Source organism: Sinocyclocheilus rhinocerous, unplaced genomic scaffold (genome assembly GCF_001515625.1).
Source record: "Sinocyclocheilus rhinocerous isolate Xijiao unplaced genomic scaffold, SAMN03320098_v1.1 scaffold580, whole genome shotgun sequence".
Classification (NCBI taxonomy): Eukaryota; Metazoa; Chordata; class Actinopteri; order Cypriniformes; family Cyprinidae; genus Sinocyclocheilus; species Sinocyclocheilus rhinocerous.
Window position 1 is genome coordinate 1,229,556 of NW_015670982.1, and position 20,145 is coordinate 1,249,700.

The window sequence follows — 20,145 nt, forward strand, 5'->3', positions numbered from 1 at the left end:
TCAAACTGCCTACAGGTTTCAACTGTAGCAAATACACTTTTAATTCACCAAGCTTTGTATAATTATTTATTGGCAAGTTGCCAATCATGTAATTAATGTATTATATATTAATTGCATGTTCTTATTCTAAGCAAACGTAATAGTTTAACTTCCATTTGCTGTCAAGTGTTCACATAAAATATACTTCTATAAAGTACAAGCTTAGGTTTCATAACAGAAATTACACTGTTTGTATTAGGGACATAACTTATATCCAAAGCAATGTTATATGATCATTGTTAGATGGTGGAATGCATTTCCTCTGAGATTTGTGGCACCAGCTACTACTGCAGAAAGGGATTTGTGTGTCAAGGAGCAGAGATCTGCTAACAGATCTCCTTTCAAAGATCTCTTTATGCCTGGCTGAAACTCAAAGCCATTACATGATATGCTGAAAACCCTGGGGCTTCCCCTTACCTAGTTCATCTTTTGAGCTGGAGAAGATGGAGAAGATCATACTGCTAGGTTGGGCTGGGATTTTCTTCCAACAATTACTCAAGATAATCAAACGTGAGTATTGGTAAAAAGCTAGGGAGCAAAGCTCTGTTTCAAAACCTAGTGAGCTTTTGAGGCATCATAGGTGCTCTGCTTGCCAAATTCTAAGGAGGCATCACATGAACAGTATCTGGTCTACAAAGTCTTTCTCAAGTTTTGTGGTTTCTTTTTCATCACAGATGTCTGCACCTAATCTGTGTGTCAGACATGTAAACACCAAAAAGATTTATTGCTCATTGGTGCCAGTGGCTGCCACAACCACACTAAACACTGAAGCCACATCTCCATTGAACTAGTTTCTCCTTGCAACTCTCATATTTGCAAGAGGATATGATGTATGGTTCGGGTGTTATTCTTATCTCTCACAGATGGCAGACTTTTTCCTGTGATCTGAGCCTTGAGATCACCCTATGGTGCCTTTCCCTCCTAAGAGTACTTTCTCTTGATCTCTCTTCCTCTGCCTGCCACAGACAACTTAGGTGACTGGTGTCAAAAGGGATGTGGCTGGTCTACCAAGCCATAATTTATCACCCTGCAGTTTGGGGATCAGGTGCCTGGCTTTCGCAGATGTAACATGGACAAGTACAGTACCTGCCAGTGTCCAGTTGTCAAATATTCCCCCTGTGGAATGCCTGGAATTACATGAGGCGCCTAACATAGACTTCCAAGCTTGGTGCTTGAGAGACGCCATTATTAGATGCAGAGGAAATGGCCAAAGCTTCTCAGGTCAGAAAGATGCGACCCATATTTAAATATGACTTCATGTTGCCTCGTGAAATCAGATGGGGTCTAATCTGAAGCATGGTCATACATTATCATGTTTGGGATACTTAACATGGCCCTAGTTCTTATAAGTATAAAGGGATATGGATGTACTAGGCCAGTTTAGTCTTGCAATATGCCTCTGGAAGTGAATATTGATATCCTCCCAGCATTCCCTCCTATGCCTGAGGCTCTATACATCTATTGACCAGTGGCACTGAGGTGAAGATCTACCAGAACTATCAACTCTATACTTATCAAAGAGTTGTTACATATAGCACATCAATCTTTCTACAAGCCAAACCCATTTTGTTACATCATTTGGTGGACCTAATAAATTCCTTTAAACCAGAGACTATATAAAAATTGCATTCAAAAGTGGAAAATATGATTATTATAATTTTGTGAGTGTGTGTGTGTGTGTGTGTGTGTGTGTGTGTCTGGCTGTATTTAAGTTGTATTTTTTAGCAGCAAAGCCAAGTAATTCCTTGGGGTATTATTACTACTATCACCATTATATTATTAATATAAATGTTAGTTGTAAAGTCAGGAATTCATTTTTTCAGAAGCTATTAGTGTTAGCTTTAATTACTGTGGGTTCAGTTCATAACTTTTTCTTTCCTTTTTTTCTGCAGTATCAAAGGCTGGGGTGACTTGAATAAGTGTGACTATGACCATTACTTAGCCCTGCATTCTTTCTATATATTATTGCAGTCATAAATACTTCCAGAGCTTCAGACATCCCTCTGTGATGCCTGAACCCATTAAATGAGTTACCACCACTCAGTGATGCTGATACTTACTGGTCTTTACTGCCGCTCCAGCTTACAACAGAAACCCTTAAATTAAATACTTTGTAACACCACAAAACTGCTATTGCACTGCTCAAATTCTCATGACTTATAGTGAACTAAAAACAACATTGTGAGAAAACAGTCTGAAACACTCATAAGAAAACATTCTGCTTTCAAGACACTTTTGTGTTGTTTGTTCATTGTAGACACAAATCCCCCTAGAGTGTAGAAAGAAGCAGAAAGAGTCATGACAGTGGGTTTGGGCCACCCAGACAGTGCCTGCTGTCTGCCTCAGTTGTTGCTCCCATGCACAGATAAAAGCCGACAAAAGGGGAGAACAAGGGAGGGGATACATGCAGGGAGTGAGGATACAGCTGTCAGTTCCCACTCTTGGAATCTGAAAACCACTAAGAAATGGTGTGAGAAAGAGAAGAAAAAGTGCACAGTCAGAAAACTGAGGTGGCCTCCACAGTCACTGTTAAACAGCACCTGCCTTCCAAACATAGCAACAAAACTGTTTAGAAATTGCCCCAGGTGACTGTCAACTCTGATGGCTAAATTCACTCTGGAAATGATGGTACATTAGTGATAGTGGATCAAAATATCAGTTGCAAATGCATCTGTTTAGATTGCATGGTTATAAAGGGGTTTTAAAAGGTCTGTTCCGAAACACAGTAGAGGCAGGTCACTATGTGTATTAGTGAATAATACAATGCAATACAGCTAAGGAAGTGTAATTTTTTGAGGTAAGTTTGGAAAATCACAAGATTTTACCAACTAACCTTTTAGGGTTGTCAAAGTGAACATCAACTCCAAAGATATTATTAAATATCTAATGCACATTTAGCAAATTGCTAAATGCACATTATGAAAAAACAACATTTTTTCATAAATGCTTTCTAAAGAGACTATAATTAATGATTAGATTATAATAATAATTCATTATATATATATATATATATATATATTTTTTTTTCTATTTAAAAATGTTTATCATTACTCTTAATAGCGAGTAGAAAACCATCAGTATGGCTTTAGCATAATGACAAATAAAAGATTTAATTTTGAAAAAAATTATGGTGACTCCATAATATCACACACCCACAAACTGGTCTTTAAAAATGTATAGCTGTTTTTGTTTTGGGAAGAGGTCTTTGGCAAAAACCCAAAAATGAAAACCCCTTATGTAGCCTATTACAATACAACATGCATTACGGTTTGTCATCTTACAAATTCAATGAATTATATTCTTAATTTATACTCTTTACAGCTGATTATCATGCCTTGTGATTACTGATTGATTCTTGCTTGTGATTATTGCTTATTAATTGTTCCTACAGTACTTATTAAATTGTATTCATATTTTCTTATAGAATAACAATGATACATTATTTCTGTGTGCAGAATTTATAGAATAGAGGGACATTGTCTCCATTGCAAGTGAAACTATTTTCCAAAATCTTGCAGACAAAGTGCCCCTATCCAGGGCCAGAGAAATGTCATAAGGCCTCAGCGTCTCACAGGTGACTGCTGTATTCTTAACTGAAAGAGAGCCTTCAGTCTGCATGTTGTCCGTTTGATAATCCTCTGATACAGCCTCACTAAGCTCAATATCAGTTCATACTCAAACTGGGCAGTATGCCTGGGAAAATTGTCTCCTGAAGAAAGAGGCACTTGGCTGAGCTACGATACGGTTCACCTTCCATTAAGCCTTTGAAACGTGCTTCATTTTCTTCGCACTGTGCCGCTGTGGGATGTTTAATAAATCAGCTTGGTTTTAATACTTGTTAATGTGCTCAGCTAGGCAGCTAGATCTTAGTTGGTGCATTTGTAATGCGCCACAGTATTCACACTCCTGTGAAAGCTTAACAAGAGATAAACCATCTAATTTATATGAGGCTCCCTTACATCTTCTATGTCAATCAGCTTCAATGTTTTTAATGACTCTTCAGCAATCTAGGGCAAAGATAAAAATGATAAATGAGTTCTATATTTTTAGGCAGAGCTGTCAGACACTTGAGATTGGTCAAGGCCAATGTTGTCATGTCATGGGTGGTAAAGAAGAAGGTGAGCGTGATTTGACCAAGTACAACATGTTCCTGGATCAACATCCTTGTTGATCCTGGAACATCACTCCAATCAACCAATCAGAATTGAGAGATAACTTTTCAGGAAATGCCAGTTTTAGGCTTACAATCAGGATTAGGTGCTTCTACACCCTTGTTAATCAGCTATCATTTCCCTCTGATTTTAGGAATAAATTATGGGTAAGGTTAGGTTTAGGGGTGGGGATTGGGTTAAGTCTGTATTTTTGAAAAGTAATGTTGATCCAGGATCAACAAAAGGTGTCTTACTTGGCAAAATCACGGCGACCAAAAAAAGAAGGCCAATGGACATGATGATGCTGTTTTATTGATTACTATAAATCAATCTTACAACATAACTTCTATTTCAAAATGTTTTTGGACACATATTGTGATTTGAACTACACTATTGCTTCTGCATATGCTCACATTAAAAGAGCAGCACCCATGTTCAGCAGGGTGTGTAAAAACTACAAGATAGCAAGCAGGTTTTTACACAAACTGCTTAAAATAAAAAGAGTTGCACTTTTTTTTTTAGGTCATTCTCAAATTCACATTTAAAATTGCAATGCAAATTTTTGTGGTCCCACTTTATATTAAGTGGCCTTAAATACTATGTACTTACATAAAAAAATAAGTACAATGTACTTATTGTGTTCATATTGTAATGCAAAACACTTGTGCTGCTATTGAGGTGGGATATTGGTAAGGTTAGGGACAGGTTTGCTGGTATGGGTAGGTTTAAGGGTGGGTTAAGGTGTAAGGGATGGGTCAACAGTGTAATTATAAATGTAATTACAGAAATTAATTACAGATGTAATTACATGCAGGTATTTTTAAAATATAAGTACAATGTAAAAACATGTATGTACACAATAAGTGCATTGTACCAAATGATTAATTTAAATGTAAGTACATAGTAGTTAAGGCCAATTAATATAAAGTGGGAGTCCTTTTTTCTTATCTACAGTGATGTATCGAGGCCTCAGAAATTACTTTCTAAAATGAATGCCAAAAAAAAAAAAGGCTTGAGCCAAGAAATAGTGTAAAATTGTAACATACCTTTTCCCTTTAGGGATAATCAGAGTCATGGGGTAGCACGGATTATGGCAAAACGGGATTGAGAATACTTTCAAAGTCATTAAAGTTCTTTATCCTACTTCAGTCACTCAAGATTCAGGATTGTATCTCCTCACTGCTTAAATCATTTAGTCCATGGAGAGAGTCTAATCCGATTATACTTTAATCTGATTACTCAAAATGATAATTAGTCACTGAGGTGTGTATTATTTGATGAAAAAGTGCTGGAATAATGCTGAAATTTAGAATAGATTTGTATAGCTCTATCTATTAAAAAGAAACGAAAAGGTTAAATATCAGTACAATATCTATTTAGTTTATCTCGACTTGAATATTAGCCTGCAGTTTGAATATGGAGATGGCACATACATAAGTGTAGCACATTATTTAAGTCTTCGAGACAAAAGCTCAGTCCCTGCTGCCGTTTTCATCTCTTTCAATTCTCCATCTTTTGTGTTAATCTGCTCCAACCACAATATTCCACAACTGCCTTCTTTACACAATCATGGTATGAGCTTTCGGCATTAACCTGACACCTTGTTGGACTCATTCCTGTTGAACCTCATTCATCTCCTAACAAAAGTAGTAAAAAAAGAAGGCAGTGTGAACATGAAATATTGAGTATTGATTTTACAGTAGTAATGAGGGAAAGACAAAAACGGGTGGAGGATGTCAATAGAAAACGAAACCACCCCAGGACATCCACAAGCAGGACTCAGGATCAAGTTGCGCTCATTTTGGCCCCTCTTTCTTTTTATATTTCTGAACTTGAAAGAGATGAAATCGTTAGCAAACTCTGTTTTCTCAAGGTGCTCAAATACACACTTTGTCTTTTTTCATTGTGCATCATTAAATTAATTGTGCTTTTCTCTATTTGAAAAGGGGGCAACAAACTGAAACCACAACCATTCCGTCTGAATTGGGCCTGGATATCTCTAGAAAGGGAATACTACATTGTGGATGAGGGTGCAAAGTTTCTGGAGGTCACCCTCAAACGCCGGGGATACTTGGGAGAGACATCATTTGTCAGTTAGTATTTATCAAAGTGATGGAGTTACCCAGTTACGAGTCAAAAACTTTATAATCAGATTTCTGTTACAAAATATTTGTTTAGGTTAAAAACAATCAGTATGTTTACATGGACAACAATATTCCGATTTTAACACGATTAAGACAATACTCTGATTAAGAATCTACCATGTAAACAGAGATTTTTGATTACCTTAATCCGGCTAAAGTCATATTCGAAGTAAACAGAAATCGAATTAAGACATGTGGAGTATTCCTATTTTAGTCGCATTATTGAAGTGCAGTATAGACATGTACACACCTTAATCACATTATTACCGTCATGTAGGACTTTTCGCCGCATTTTGCGACAGGATACACACACGGCAGTGGTCAACCATTTGACGGCAAACAAAAGAGCATAGCATGGCTTCAACAACGCCGTCATCTGTTTGCACATATAGCATGACAAATAATTAACTGCACTTGAAGCTTTCATAAAATTAAAAATGAAACACCCAGAACTGTATATCGCACCATAACAAAGATGAACTATATGTTTATATGTGAAATTCTGGAGGGGATGTCGGATAGTGTCGCGTGGTGACGTAATGACGCGTGCCATTAATCGAACTATGTTCTATAACATGTAAAAAGGGAATATGAAAGGAATAATCTAAAATCAACTCATGTAAACACCACAATTATGATATTGTCTTATTCAGAATAAGGTAAATAATCAGATTACTGATGTCCATGTAAACGTAGTCAATGACAGGACTTTTTCGGAGGTTCAACAACATTTTTTGTCTTATGGAGATAAAAATACAGTTCATTAAATATTGGAATCCTACACTCTAAAAAATGCGGGGATGTTTCAACCCAACAAATATGGACTAACTGTTAAATTTTTAACCCAGCACTTGGGTTAGCCCATATTTGACCCAAAGTTGTGTTGAAACAACCCAGCATTTTTTAGAGTGTAATAAAAAACTAAACTGAACCTCCCTCATTGTCATGTTTGTATATATTTAGAGATGGTAAACAATGTTTATTTGCAGCTGTTACAAGTTGGTTGGTGTTTAGTTTTTTTTTACAGCCCTTTAACTGTGACTTACAATGTCTTAAATTGTACACAGCCTTTTACTGTTCCTTAAAGTATATAGTTAGCAGTAGTCAGCAGATATCATAAACTGTTCACTCAGTTTGAGTTATGTTTATATTTTAAGGTCTAAAAAATGTTTTCTTTTTCAAAGGCATTGCCACCAAAGATGGTACAGCAAAAGAGGACAAAGACTTCCGCGGCAAAGCTCAGAAACAGGTTCAGTTTAACCCTGGCCAGACATCCGCCACCTGGAGGGTGAAGATATTCACCGACCAAGAGTTTGAAACTTCAGAGATGTTTGAAATCCAGCTTTCAGAGCCAGTGATGGCTGTTCTTGAATACCCTGATATAGCCACTGTGGAGATTGTAGATCCTGGTGATGGTAATTATGCCATGCTTAATGACTTCCTACTTTGTCTACGTACTGTAAAACACTTATTATTACCAGAGTGTGTGCACCACAATGGAATACGTATAGTCTTCTCAGAAGAGTGGAAACTTTTTGGGAGGACCAACTCCCTATTAATGCCAGTGGTTTTGAAATGAAATGTTCAGCAAACACAAATGTACTTTTTTGCATACTTTTGGCTACTTAAGCTTAAATTAATATTTATATAAACATATCTTATTATATGTTCACTTTTAAGCATGAGAATTTATCTCTTTTCAGAGTCCACAGTGTTCTTCCCTCAAGCAGAATATCGTATAGAAGAGGATATAGGAGAAATATTAGTCCCAGTACGCAGATCAGGAGACGTCAGCCAAGAACTAATGGTTATTTGTTACACACAACAAGGTGAGATCTATGGAACCTACTTTACTTATCACAATATGAACTATTTTCTGTTTCGTAATACAAAATCACTCTAATCACACAATTATCTAATGATAGGATTATCCAAATATTGCAACTTACAGTACCTCACATGACCTTACTTCATCTGTACTTATATGATGTATATTCTAACACTGTAGTACTTGAAAGTCTGTTTGTATAAAAAAAAACAAGAAATTCTTCTATACAGACAGTGCAACCGGAACCACACCAAGCACAGTGCTCTCCTATTCAGACTACATCACGAGACCCGAGGACCACACCAGTGTTCTGCGTTTTGATAAGGATGAGCGGGAGAAGTTGTGTCGCATCATAATCATTGATGACTCCCTCTTTGAGGAAGAGGAGAGCTTCAACGTGTCCCTTGGTATGCCTATGGGTGGCCAAGTGGGAGCCAAGTTCCCCAGCGCCAAAGTGGTAATCTTGGCCGATAGTGATGATGGTGAGTTGGCTAGAACTAAATAATTGTATCATTTTACACAATTAAAAATAACAGTTTTACAGTTATGTATTTTAAAGTCTTCAGTGTCACATGATCCTTTCTAGTTGGTGCTGAAGTATTTCATATTTTCAGTTGAAAATGATTGCCCTGCTTAATTATATTTTCAGGATTCTCTGGTGAATATATATTTCTAAAGAACAACATTTATTTGAAATAGATTTTTTGTTACAATATTTATACACTACTGTATTTGGGACTGAGCCTACTGTATACATACATACAGTAGTGCAAGCCAGACGAACTATATTCTGTGCATTTTTTCTAAACCACAAAGAAAGTGCTTTCATGATATTAAAGTTTAAAAATGACTTACTCATCCTCAAAGACACAAAACCATATCCTCCATGTTGTGTAGTTACATTGATGTCTCACCTGTTTCTTTATAGTTCTTTTCATACTTTTATTATAGCATCGGTAGCCACAGAACAATCCATCTTTACTTTTTGGTCACACCACTGTTGTCCTTGGCAGCATTGGTAACACAATAACCCAAAACAAGTTGAAGAAGCACATTTGAGGCCCCTATGACCTCTGTAACAACCCATAAACCTCAGCAAGGGTCCTGAATAAGCTTTGTGAACATCCTGTTCATTTAGGATTTATATGCATTACTCAAAGGAAACACAGTCCAAACAAGAGGCAGTTTGCCATCTTTGAATTCAGTACATTGAAAGATTAATTCAGGAATTTGCCTTTTGTTTGCATATATTCAACTTAAACCAAATATCAGTACTATCTTTTTATCTCTCAATTTTCAATAAATCCTCAGTGTTTTCTTCACTCATAAAAACAGTCTAATAGTTGCAAACAGTCCCATCCTCCACAATTTGGCAAATTACCCCAAACAATATTTATGTGTAAATAATGTGTGTACATGCCTAGACCTTATTTATCAGAAGAAAGAAGTGAAGATTAATGTGCATATTGTAGTTCAGCGTCTTGGTGGGTCTGGAAGGGCCCGGTAGTATATTTGTGTCTATTTGCAGGGGGGATGGGGACTCTGTTGGATAGACTTGTGGTCTGGATGCCAGCCAGAGTTGGAATCTTTTTGTTTTGACTCTGACTTGTTGTCTATGGAGGTGTCACTACTCTCTTTTTCTTTGTATGGCCCCTCAAACTTACGGCCTCTTCCCCCACCCTGGAAAGCCCTCTGCCATCTGCATTCATTTATCATGATCTTATGCTCAAATCGCTCTGGAAGCCACTCAGACCTCAAAAACACACACACACACACACACACACAAACATAAAAAAACTCAGACAAGTGCATCTTGACTGGAGTAGACTCAATGGTCTGGTTTCATCACTCAGACAGGACATTGGAAATGATGGTAGGTTTCCTGTGCTGTCATGGGGTGATGGCAGATCCAGATCTTTGTCTGAAGCACTAATGGGTTAAAACAGCTCTGTGTAAGATGAAACACTACCTAACAATTCTAAAAACAATGGCTTAAAATGTCGTTTTAGCTGTTGGAAAGGACACCTCTTGGCTTCTGTGTTGCTGAAGGTACTGCAGGGCCGAAATTCATTAAAAATCTTGGATTCCAAATCTCATTTCAAATGTTTTTATTAATTACAAAAGCAAAACTCTGACCATGTTGAACTTTGGACAAAAGTTCAAATGTTTTTGCTTTCATTGATGCACAAGATGTTCTTTGGAACATTATCAAATCATGCTGGATGACATGGGTCATGAGGTTTTATGCCAACTTGTGGAGTTTATGTCAGCTTGACATAAACTATCGAATGCTAAAATTCCTTCAAACTCAAATAGATTGCTCAGGATACAGAAAATGATAAGAAGAAAAAAAACTTGATTGAAAGTTGACTGATCTTTCCCCTTGGTACAGAGCCATCTTTCTATTTTGGAGAGACTGAATACATGGTGGATGAGAGTGATGGTTATGTGGAGGTGAAAGTGTGGAGAACTGGAACTGACCTTTCAAAGACAGCCACCGTCACAGTCCGTTCCAGGAAGAGTGACCCTGTTTCAGCAGAAGGTAAAGAATGTCAGAGTTGTCAAAAACAACAATAGCCGATATCAGATTTAAAAGAAAAAAACAAAAATTGTATAATTTTTTTTTTTGCATATGATCACCCCCAACCCTTCTCTCTCCCTCCCAGCGGGTCTAGATTATGTGGGAATCAGTCGTAACTTGGACTTTGCTCCAGGTGTGACCATGCAAACTTTTCGTGTGACTGTTCTCGATGACCTTGGCCAGCCAGAGCTGGAGGGACCAGAGACATTTGAGTTGGTGCTGCGTATGCCCATGAACGCAGTCCTTGGAGAACCTAGCAAAACTGTCATCACCATCAATGACACTATCACAGACTGTGAGTAAAAAAACTATATAAAAAAACAAAAACAAGCACAACTCCTTTTTTACAGTTTCAGAAGACATCAAAAATGCAGATAAAATGTATATTAGTGCCAATACACTCAGTTCCAAACACTCAGACATGTTAGTTGAGTGATACTGGTTGATTAATCAATGCTGGATATTTCTGCAGTGCCCAAAGTCGAGTTTAGGGAAGCAGAGTACAAAGTGGATGAGGCTGATGGAGAGGTGAAGGCAATGGTGTACCGCAGTGGCGACATCAGTCAGAGGTCCACAGTCCGCTGTTACACTCGCCAGGGATCTGCCCAGGTCATGATGGACTATAATGAACGACCCAATACTGACGCGTCTATCATCGTGTTCCTACCAGGTCTGTTTCTTTTTTCATCCTGTTCCTCGACCAGCCTTTCATCTATCTACGCTCTCATGATCTGCTCATCTTGTGTATCTGCATGTTTACAGGGGAGATCGAGAAGCCATGTGTAGTGACTTTAGTGGATGACACGATTCATGAAGAGGATGAGGAGTTCCGCTTGGTTTTGGGCACAGCTAAGAGCAAATCACCATATGGAGCTGCAGTAGGGGAACAAAAAGAAGCTCTGGTCACCATCACTGACCATAAGGATAGTAAGTATTCTTTTTCTCTTCATTCTTGACAAATATCTGCATAAAGAAGATCTTGATTAGCTTCTCTCACAGCAAACAAAACAAATTTTCCACCGCAGAGTCCATCATCAGGTTTGCTGAGATCAAATACAGTGTTAGAGAGCCACAACTTCCTGGAGAGATTGCTGTAGTGAAGATTCCTGTCCTGCGTCAGGGCGACACCTCCAAGGTCTCTGTGGTGAGAATTCACACCAAGGATGGCTCTGCGACATCAGGAGAGGACTACAATCCCCTTTCTCAAGGTTAGCAGAAGAGCCATAAATATAACATCCCATAAGATGCCATACTATTAGCAGAAATTATTTTACCATGTCCATGATCAATAAAACATGTAACATCCTGCTCAAAAGGAGTGGAGAATTGACACAATTGCAGTCACAGATATGCATAATGGTTATCTAATTCCTTTCTGTATATCTTTGTTTGTATGTCCTTACAGATGTGGAGTTTAAAGAGGGTGAGGCAGAGCATGTGGTGGAGATCCAGGTTCTCTATGATGGACAAAGAGAGATTCGTGAGGCTTTCACAGTACACATGAAGCCTGACGAGTATATGGTGGCTGAGACACAGGTCAGAGACCATCATCTCTAAAAATACCCCCAGAGACGCCACATCGCACAGACACACGCTAACGTGACTCTCGTGCTAAAATAGCCATGCGGCAGCTGCCTCTGTCAGCAGGAGCCAATCGCTGTCTCCAGGCTCTTTCAGAGGAGTCTTGTATGATGTAAATGGGCCTCAATAGACACAGTGACCTATAAACAGAGTTATCCACTGAACATGTACAAAAGCCATTTTGGTGGGCTTTTTGCTATCTTGTTGACAGTGAGAGTCTGAGAGACGACAGGAAACGATACTGAGAAGAGCTCTTGAACTTGTGTCGCCTGCACATAAACGTCACACTTTCAGTCTCTGACTGATCATTTAAAATATGTTCAGAGCTTTACTACATAGACTATTATATTGAACTGGCCCTTAATACTATATTGAATACTATTACCCTTTCAATACTATACTGAAAGGCCCTGGGGCTGGATATAGGAAAATCTTCTTGATAAAGAAGTTACAAAATTCTTTAAGATACATTTTAAGAAGTTTGTAAGAATGTTCCAAAGTACTTTGGTGTTATTTCACTGTATGGCAGTTGTTGCCGAAGTATCGCTGATCAACTCATTGAAAAACACTTTAAAGACTTTAAAAAGTTTTTTTTTTTTTTTGCGAGCAGATTACAGCAACAATCATAATAAGCATACACACTATTTTTTGTCATGACAGGCTTGACGGGAGTTTAGCATTCACCATCTTGTTTTTTTTAATGTGCTGTGCATTTTAAATAATTATTTTTTAAAGAGCCTGTCTCAAGCTGGGGTGGTCTCTTGCATTCATTTGCGCTCTGTTTACATTATCAATGTCACTTCAGAGTACTCATGCACATCTCTAGTAATAGTAAAATGCATTGCCAATGTTGTAATGCTTAAATATTTGAAACAACCCAATAAATTCATTAAACATCTTACATTTAGGTATTTCAGACTTTAGAGATTATCCTAATTTTAAAACGAAAAATGTTTAAGATTTATAAAAACTTCTTCTAAGTTGTCTTTAGAAAAAAGATGTCAATAACTGTTTTTAAGAATACAAAATATTCTTAACTTTTGTTGAGAATATTTTTTTAAATGAAAGTTTTGTGAAACTGACCTCTGAATTACGATAACCAACATTTTGTCATAAACATGTCAAGTGCTTACTTGGAAAAAGGTTCACAGTGAGTTATAGTCTTTTTACCACTGCTTATGTTATTGTAGGATTGACATGCTCTGTTGTTCCTAAAATGAGACATTGAGATATGAGATAAATGAGGTAGTCTAAATAGTTGTCTTTTCCTCTCCTAATTTTTGTAGATGAATAAGGCTATTGTGTACATCGAAGAGATGAATAGTGTGGCTGATGTCACATTCCCAGCAGTGCCTCAGGTGGTGTCATTGCTGCTGTATGATGATACAATTAGGGCCAAGCACAATCCCCACCCTCCAACCGGCTATCCTGTTGTGTGTGTTACGGTGAGTAATCCCATAGATTTTTTAATTTTTTATCTTTTTGATTTCTTTATATTTACCATATAAAGACAAAAAAAAGCTTCAGAAAGTATGAATGTACAAAAAGACATCTTGCAAAATGAGAAGGCAAAGTGACCTCATCACATAAAAGCCAGTCAAAATGAAGTACCAAGAGTGAACCAATAATTAAATGTTGTCATTCAACAGTTTTAGTCTCTCATTCTTCCAAAAAAACACATCAATAATTCTGATATTTTCTTGTGTCTATGTTCTATCAGGCCTGCAACCCCAAATACTTTGACTTTGACAAGACTGGCTCCATTTGCTCGGTGGAGAACATCAATGACACAATGACTCAGTACCGCTGGATGGTTAGTGCCCCTAGTGGACCGGATGGAGTCACCAGCCCCATGCGAGAAGTGGACACCAACACCTTCTTCACTAACACCAAGTCCATCACCTTGGACTCCATCTACTTCCAGGCTGGTTCCCGCGTACAGTGTGCCGCCCGAGCCTTCAATGCCAATGGAGATGCTGGGTTGGAGCTCAGTTCACCCATTGTGGTCATCAGCCGAGAGGAGGGTGAGGCTTTTGTGACCACCATGATTTGAACTGCTCCTCATTTCTTTAAAAAATATTAATGTGAAATTCAACAAAGCACAGGGTTTTGCGTGTTTGTTTTGCTGTTTTCTGAGAATTCAAGGAAAATGAATCAGTTTAAAATTTAATCAAGTTGTCTACCATCCTTAGGCCTGTGTCAGCCTCGTATACCTGGCACAGTGGGTGCTGAACCGTTCTCTGCTAAAATCCGTTACACCGGCCCGGATGACCCTGACTACCCCAATTTGATCAAACTCACTGTTACCATGCCGCACATGGATGGTAAGGGACCACCTCCATCACAAACAATGCACTATTAAGCAAGCAAGTGTCAATCAAAATGTCTAAAAAGTCCAGGGTATTAATCTCTACTGTTTTTCCTCAGGCATGCTGCCTGTTATCTCCACACGTCCCCTTTCAAACTTTGAGCTAACCCTTAGTCCAGATGGCACACGAGTAGGTAACCACCGCTGCTCTAACCTCTTGGATTTCAATGAGATCCAAACAGCACATGGTTTCATCACTGACGCCACAAAGAACCCAGAAATTATTGGTGAGACTTTACCGTACCAGTACAGCATGGCCATGCGTAGCACCAATTCCCTTCGATTCTACCGCAATCTTAACCAGGAGGCATGCCTGTGGGAGTTCAGTAGCTACTACGACATGTCAGAGCTGCTGAATGACTGTGGGGGATCCATTGGCACAGATGGACAGGTAAAGATTTCAAGAATCTGTGTCATTCAAAGCTATGTTCAATCAATATTTTGAGCCAAGGTAATTTTTTAAGGTAAAAAAAAAAAATCTATCAAATACTATACGTGTATACTGTATATACTGTTTAAATGGATAGACTTTTTAAAGTCTCTTCATTCAAAAATTCAGTAAAATAGTAATATTGTGAAATGTTATTTCAATTAAAAAAAAAAATTATATTCTAATATACTTTAAAATGTGTGTGTGTATATATATATATATATATTCATCCTTGCTGAATATATACATTTTTTATATTTTATGTAGAAGTATTTTTTTATATGGCAAATACTTGTATCTTTTATGATCTTTTAGGCTTTTTTCATGTTTAGCATTTGGTCAGTCTGAACAAGTCACATCTTATCAAAGAAACAAATATTTAAATATCTATAAGGGTCCCACTTTATATTAAGTGTCCCTGATACCTGTGTACTTACATACAGGGTTTAAATTGGGCCGGGGCCGGCCGGGGCTGAGTCCCGGCACATAGACTCCAGGGCTCGGCATTAAACGCTTCATTAACGTCAGACAATAACATGATTAAAACATCAGTAACCAAAAATAACTATGTAAACACCAAAACGCAATATTATTCTGATTTTATTACATTTAGAGTAAGTGGCGAATAGTGGATATAGCTACTGTATATAATGCATCTATTGAAAGTAGGCCTATAAGATTGTGCTGCTGAGGCGAGACTCACGCAGCCTCCAGGAGAAATCAAAACGCGTAACACTAAGAAACTCAACATCCTGTGGTAAAAATTCAAAATGGAAAGTTTTTATATTAAAAATACAGTTAGTTAGTTAGACAACATCACACAACGTTTTCACCATTACGACTGTTTAATAGTTCTATAAACAGTTCAATAAGCAAATACAATAATATTAGGTCACTTACATTTTAGGCAGAAACACAGCGCATCTCACAGCAACCAGCCGATGCATTGCTGATTGATTCCGTGTTTTGAACGAATTGGTTGAGTCAAAATTTCATTAGCCCATGCATAAACATCTGCTGAATCTGCTGTTTGAACAAATCGTTTGAATGAACGACTCAATAACTCACTCATTAAACGCTCACTACCGGCACCTACTGACGTTTTAATTTAGTTGAAAAGTATCATTTCCACCTTCATTTCTTGTTTGTACTGTATATTCAAAAATATTTAAAATAATCTCATAATATTATTTAATGCAGTTGTATTTTTCAGTGTAAATGATTTAAAGGCAGAGTAAGTGATTTCTGGTAGCCAATGTTGATATTTGAAATCACCAAAACAAACACACCCCTACCCCAAAAGGGTCTTGCCCCTATTTTGATAGCTCCGCCCCACATATACGTACGCAACCCAGGCAACGATTAGTTCTGTGAAACAAAGCAAAATCAATGTTACACCGTGTCTACGGACGTGAGCGGCGCGGCGCAACAAATCCCCGACAGAAAACTGCTGCCAGGTTCTATTTATGACGTGCTGACACAAATTTCAAAGGGTTTTCAACGGCCCTTTGATCGCGTCCAGTGTACAGCATTTCAGTTCTCTTCTGTCTCCTGATTCAGTTCAACTTACAGTACCTCAGCTCAATTCTATTCATCTCGTCTTTTGTTTTTAATTATACTCCACTTAGTTCTGTTCATTTCCTTCTCCATTCTGTTCATTTCATGTCTTTGACTCAGACTGAACTAAATTCAGTTTTGTTGTACTCTTCATTTCTCATCGTTTTGTTTGATTCAATTTAAATCAACTCAACTTTAAATACATTGTTTATCTCATCTCCTCACTGATTCAGTTAAACTCAACTTACTTCAACTCAGTTCTGTTCATCTCTACATTTTTCTTTGATTCAGTTCAACTCAGCTCATTTCAGCTAATTTTTGTTCTCATCTCAATTCATTTCAACTTAACTCTGTTTATTTCATCTCTTTTCCTGTTTATTTCATCTCTTTTCCTGTCAAATCAACTTGGCTTAGTTCATTTCTGTTCTCATGTCTTAAATCAGTTCAACTTACTGTAACCCAGTTTTGTTAATCTCTTCTCGTCTTTGATTCAGCCAAACTCAGTTCTGTTTATCTCTTCTCTTGTCTCTGATTTGGTTCAACTCAACTCAGTTCTGGATCCCACTTTATATTAAGTAACTAAATGTGTACGTATTATGTAACCACAGTGTAAGTACACATTGGTACATAGTATCTACAGCTGTAATATTTCTGTAACACATTTAACAACCCTCAGGATGGTTTGTGTAAGTACAAATGTGTAAAAGGACATTGGTAACAACACTTTTTTCACTTCACTAAGTACTCGTGTAACAGGAATTATATAACTACATTTTGTAACAACAATATGTATAAGAGTAATTGGAACCATTTGATCCAAGAGAGATGGGTAGGTTTAGGGGTGGAAATGGGATCCAGGGGGTGGAGATGGGTAGGTTTAGGGGTGGAAATGGGATCCAGGGGGTGGAGATGGGTAGGTTGTCCTGTTACACATTTGTACTTACACATACCATTCAGTGGGTTGTTACATATGTGTAGTTACACAAACGTTAGAGCTGTAGATACTATGTACCAATGTGTACTTACACTGCGGTTACATACTACACATCTAGTTACTATGTAAGTACACAGGTATTAGGGGCATTTAATATAAAGTGGGACCTATATAAATTATACATAAAAAGTAAATAAATAAATAAATACAATTAATTGTCAGGAACTACAGTTTGTTATAGAAAAAAAAGAGATATATGCAAATTCTTATTGAATCTTATTCTTATTCATAAACATTTTCATAGAGACTGAAAATCCTAAAAGTATTTGAAAATGTATTTCCAGCTTCAACTCCCCAAAACAGCATTTTTTATCATTACGACTCCGAAGATTCTTGAACACTTTACACAAACATGTTTTAATGTGTTTTCCTCTGTTCCCGTGTCTGTAGGTGCTGAATCTTGTTCAGTCCTATGTAACCCTGCGGGTGGCTCTGTTTGTGTCCTATGTCTTCCACTCTCCGGTTGCGGTTGGCGGCTGGCAACATTTTGACCTACAGTCTGAGCTGCGGCTCACCTTTGTGTATGACACTGCCATCTTATGGCAAGATGGTATTGGAAGCCCACCAGAAGCTGAGCTGCAAGGTAGTATAGATATGCCATACTGCCACAAGTACTGGAAGCACACATTTAACTACAAGTATAGTGATGCATCAGAAATTCAAATAGTGAATTTAAATTGACATGAATATAGATTAATGCAGCTTTTTAAAACATTTATCAGTATATATCAGTCTTTGTCTACACATAAACCAAAGAAAGTCACTGTAACCTGATGTTATCTGTGCAATTATTTTTATAGGTGCCATGTATCCCACCAGCATGAGAATAAACGATGAAGGCCGTCTTGTTGTCAACTTCAAGACTGAGGCTCGATTTAGGGGACAGTTTGTCATGACTCACCCAGGTAACCTGTTGACAGGCTCTCCTATCAATTATGCTGTCAAACGCTGTCCCAAAGAGATGTATCTATAAGCTACAGTACAATATGCGCCCTCTAATGACAGTAAACGTCCTCTGTCATGACCCTCCTGACAGAAACCTCTACTGTCCTCTACTGTTACTGTTAGCGACATTACATTTCACAAACTTCTCCATTCTTACTTCACACTTTATTAGGGGTAATTAGAAAAGAAATGGTTCTGAAATTTGGTGCTGCGGATGGCCAAAACATTTCTCATTATATGTTTCCTTGTTTACACTTTTCTGTTTTGTTTTGTTACTGTCAAAAGCATGTTTAGTGTTCAAAAAGCGTTGTATTATAATTGAGTAACCGCATCTCGTGATAAATAGGTGCATTATTAGCATTACAGTTATATTAATAATAAATATTATGGCCTGTTTGTAACATATTTTGGAATTACCCTTTACTAACGCAGTAAATGGACACCTGGCAGGTCTTTAAAAACGATGAGTCTCTCTGCGTCTGAGCTCACTCCGCTTGTAAATGTAAACATGATGCTTTTTTTGGATCGCGTTTGTTTTGCTTCCAATTTATTTCTCATGTGGCGCCTTGTTGGAAATACAGTCTCAAAAATTACCTCATTGCGATGTATTTCACGCGAGTGTCCAGACTTCTTTCAAACTATAGATGGTGAATTCATCCTCATCAGTGCCAATTCATATATCCGTAATGTCACTTGGTTTGTTTCTCTTCTCTGAGCTTCATACTGGTCACGCAGTAGTAACTTTAGCAGTGCATGGCCTCTGATTGGTCGATCAGTACACTGGCATAAGATATTTATGTTTTGTACTTTTTTAAAATACGTATATTGACTTATTTTCATTGATCAAATAAATTACACGATTTCTAAATAAAAACAATATTGCATTTCTAATTTTTCTAAATTAAAAATGTGTCAAAAATTATCTTAGATAAATGTTAGCTACTAAAATAAACTGGATTCTGCTAAGATTTGTTTTTCTTCTTCTCTTTCTTTCTGAAGTTGTTCAATTAGAATTTTAAATATCTGGGATTTGTATTGGCTTTCAGGAACCACTTTGTCCTCAATGGTAATGTCAGCGGACCATGCTGGACTCACATTCACTCTATCCCTGATCAGAACTGAGCCCACTTACAACCAGCCCATGCAGCAATGGAGCTTTGTTTCCGACTTTGCTGTAAGTTCAGTCCTATTTTCTACCCTTTTGTTTCTTTTAGATAGTCAGGCATAGTATTCATAAATGTAGTTTAAAGATTTTATGAATATTACAAAAGTAAACTGATCATAATGTGTGTGTGTGTAGGTGAGGGACTATTCCGGCACCTATACTGTGAAGCTGATTCCATGCATTGCTTCACCTAACGGGGAGTTCAGCATACCCCCTGTGTGTCACCCGAGGGAGCCCCTCACCTTCGACATGGACATCCGCTTCCAGCAGGTTGCTTTCAGCTTTTTCATTGACGTGTAATATGGAATTGACCTGTTTATCATTGATTCAACAATATATAAATATATATATATATATATATA

The 20,145-nt window shown here is 37.5% G+C and overlaps 1 protein-coding gene across 1 annotated transcript in view; it reads left to right on the forward strand.

The window, feature by feature from the left end:
- The window catches only part of frem3 (Fras1 related extracellular matrix 3), a 31,682-nt gene that overhangs the window by 8,203 nt on the left and 3,334 nt on the right, over window positions 1-20,145 (forward strand). Inside the window, exons 3-20 of the mRNA XM_016546580.1 lie at window positions 6,137-6,283; window positions 7,519-7,749; window positions 8,038-8,163; window positions 8,393-8,644; window positions 10,555-10,704; window positions 10,829-11,038; window positions 11,216-11,413; window positions 11,506-11,670; window positions 11,769-11,951; window positions 12,149-12,279; window positions 13,611-13,769; window positions 14,045-14,348; window positions 14,517-14,648; window positions 14,752-15,083; window positions 18,064-18,256; window positions 18,474-18,578; window positions 19,665-19,792; window positions 19,919-20,053. Of these exons, the coding sequence (XP_016402066.1) occupies window positions 6,137-6,283; window positions 7,519-7,749; window positions 8,038-8,163; window positions 8,393-8,644; window positions 10,555-10,704; window positions 10,829-11,038; window positions 11,216-11,413; window positions 11,506-11,670; window positions 11,769-11,951; window positions 12,149-12,279; window positions 13,611-13,769; window positions 14,045-14,348; window positions 14,517-14,648; window positions 14,752-15,083; window positions 18,064-18,256; window positions 18,474-18,578; window positions 19,665-19,792; window positions 19,919-20,053 (3,281 nt within the window). The remainder of the gene's footprint in view (window positions 1-6,136; window positions 6,284-7,518; window positions 7,750-8,037; window positions 8,164-8,392; window positions 8,645-10,554; window positions 10,705-10,828; window positions 11,039-11,215; window positions 11,414-11,505; window positions 11,671-11,768; window positions 11,952-12,148; window positions 12,280-13,610; window positions 13,770-14,044; window positions 14,349-14,516; window positions 14,649-14,751; window positions 15,084-18,063; window positions 18,257-18,473; window positions 18,579-19,664; window positions 19,793-19,918; window positions 20,054-20,145) is intronic.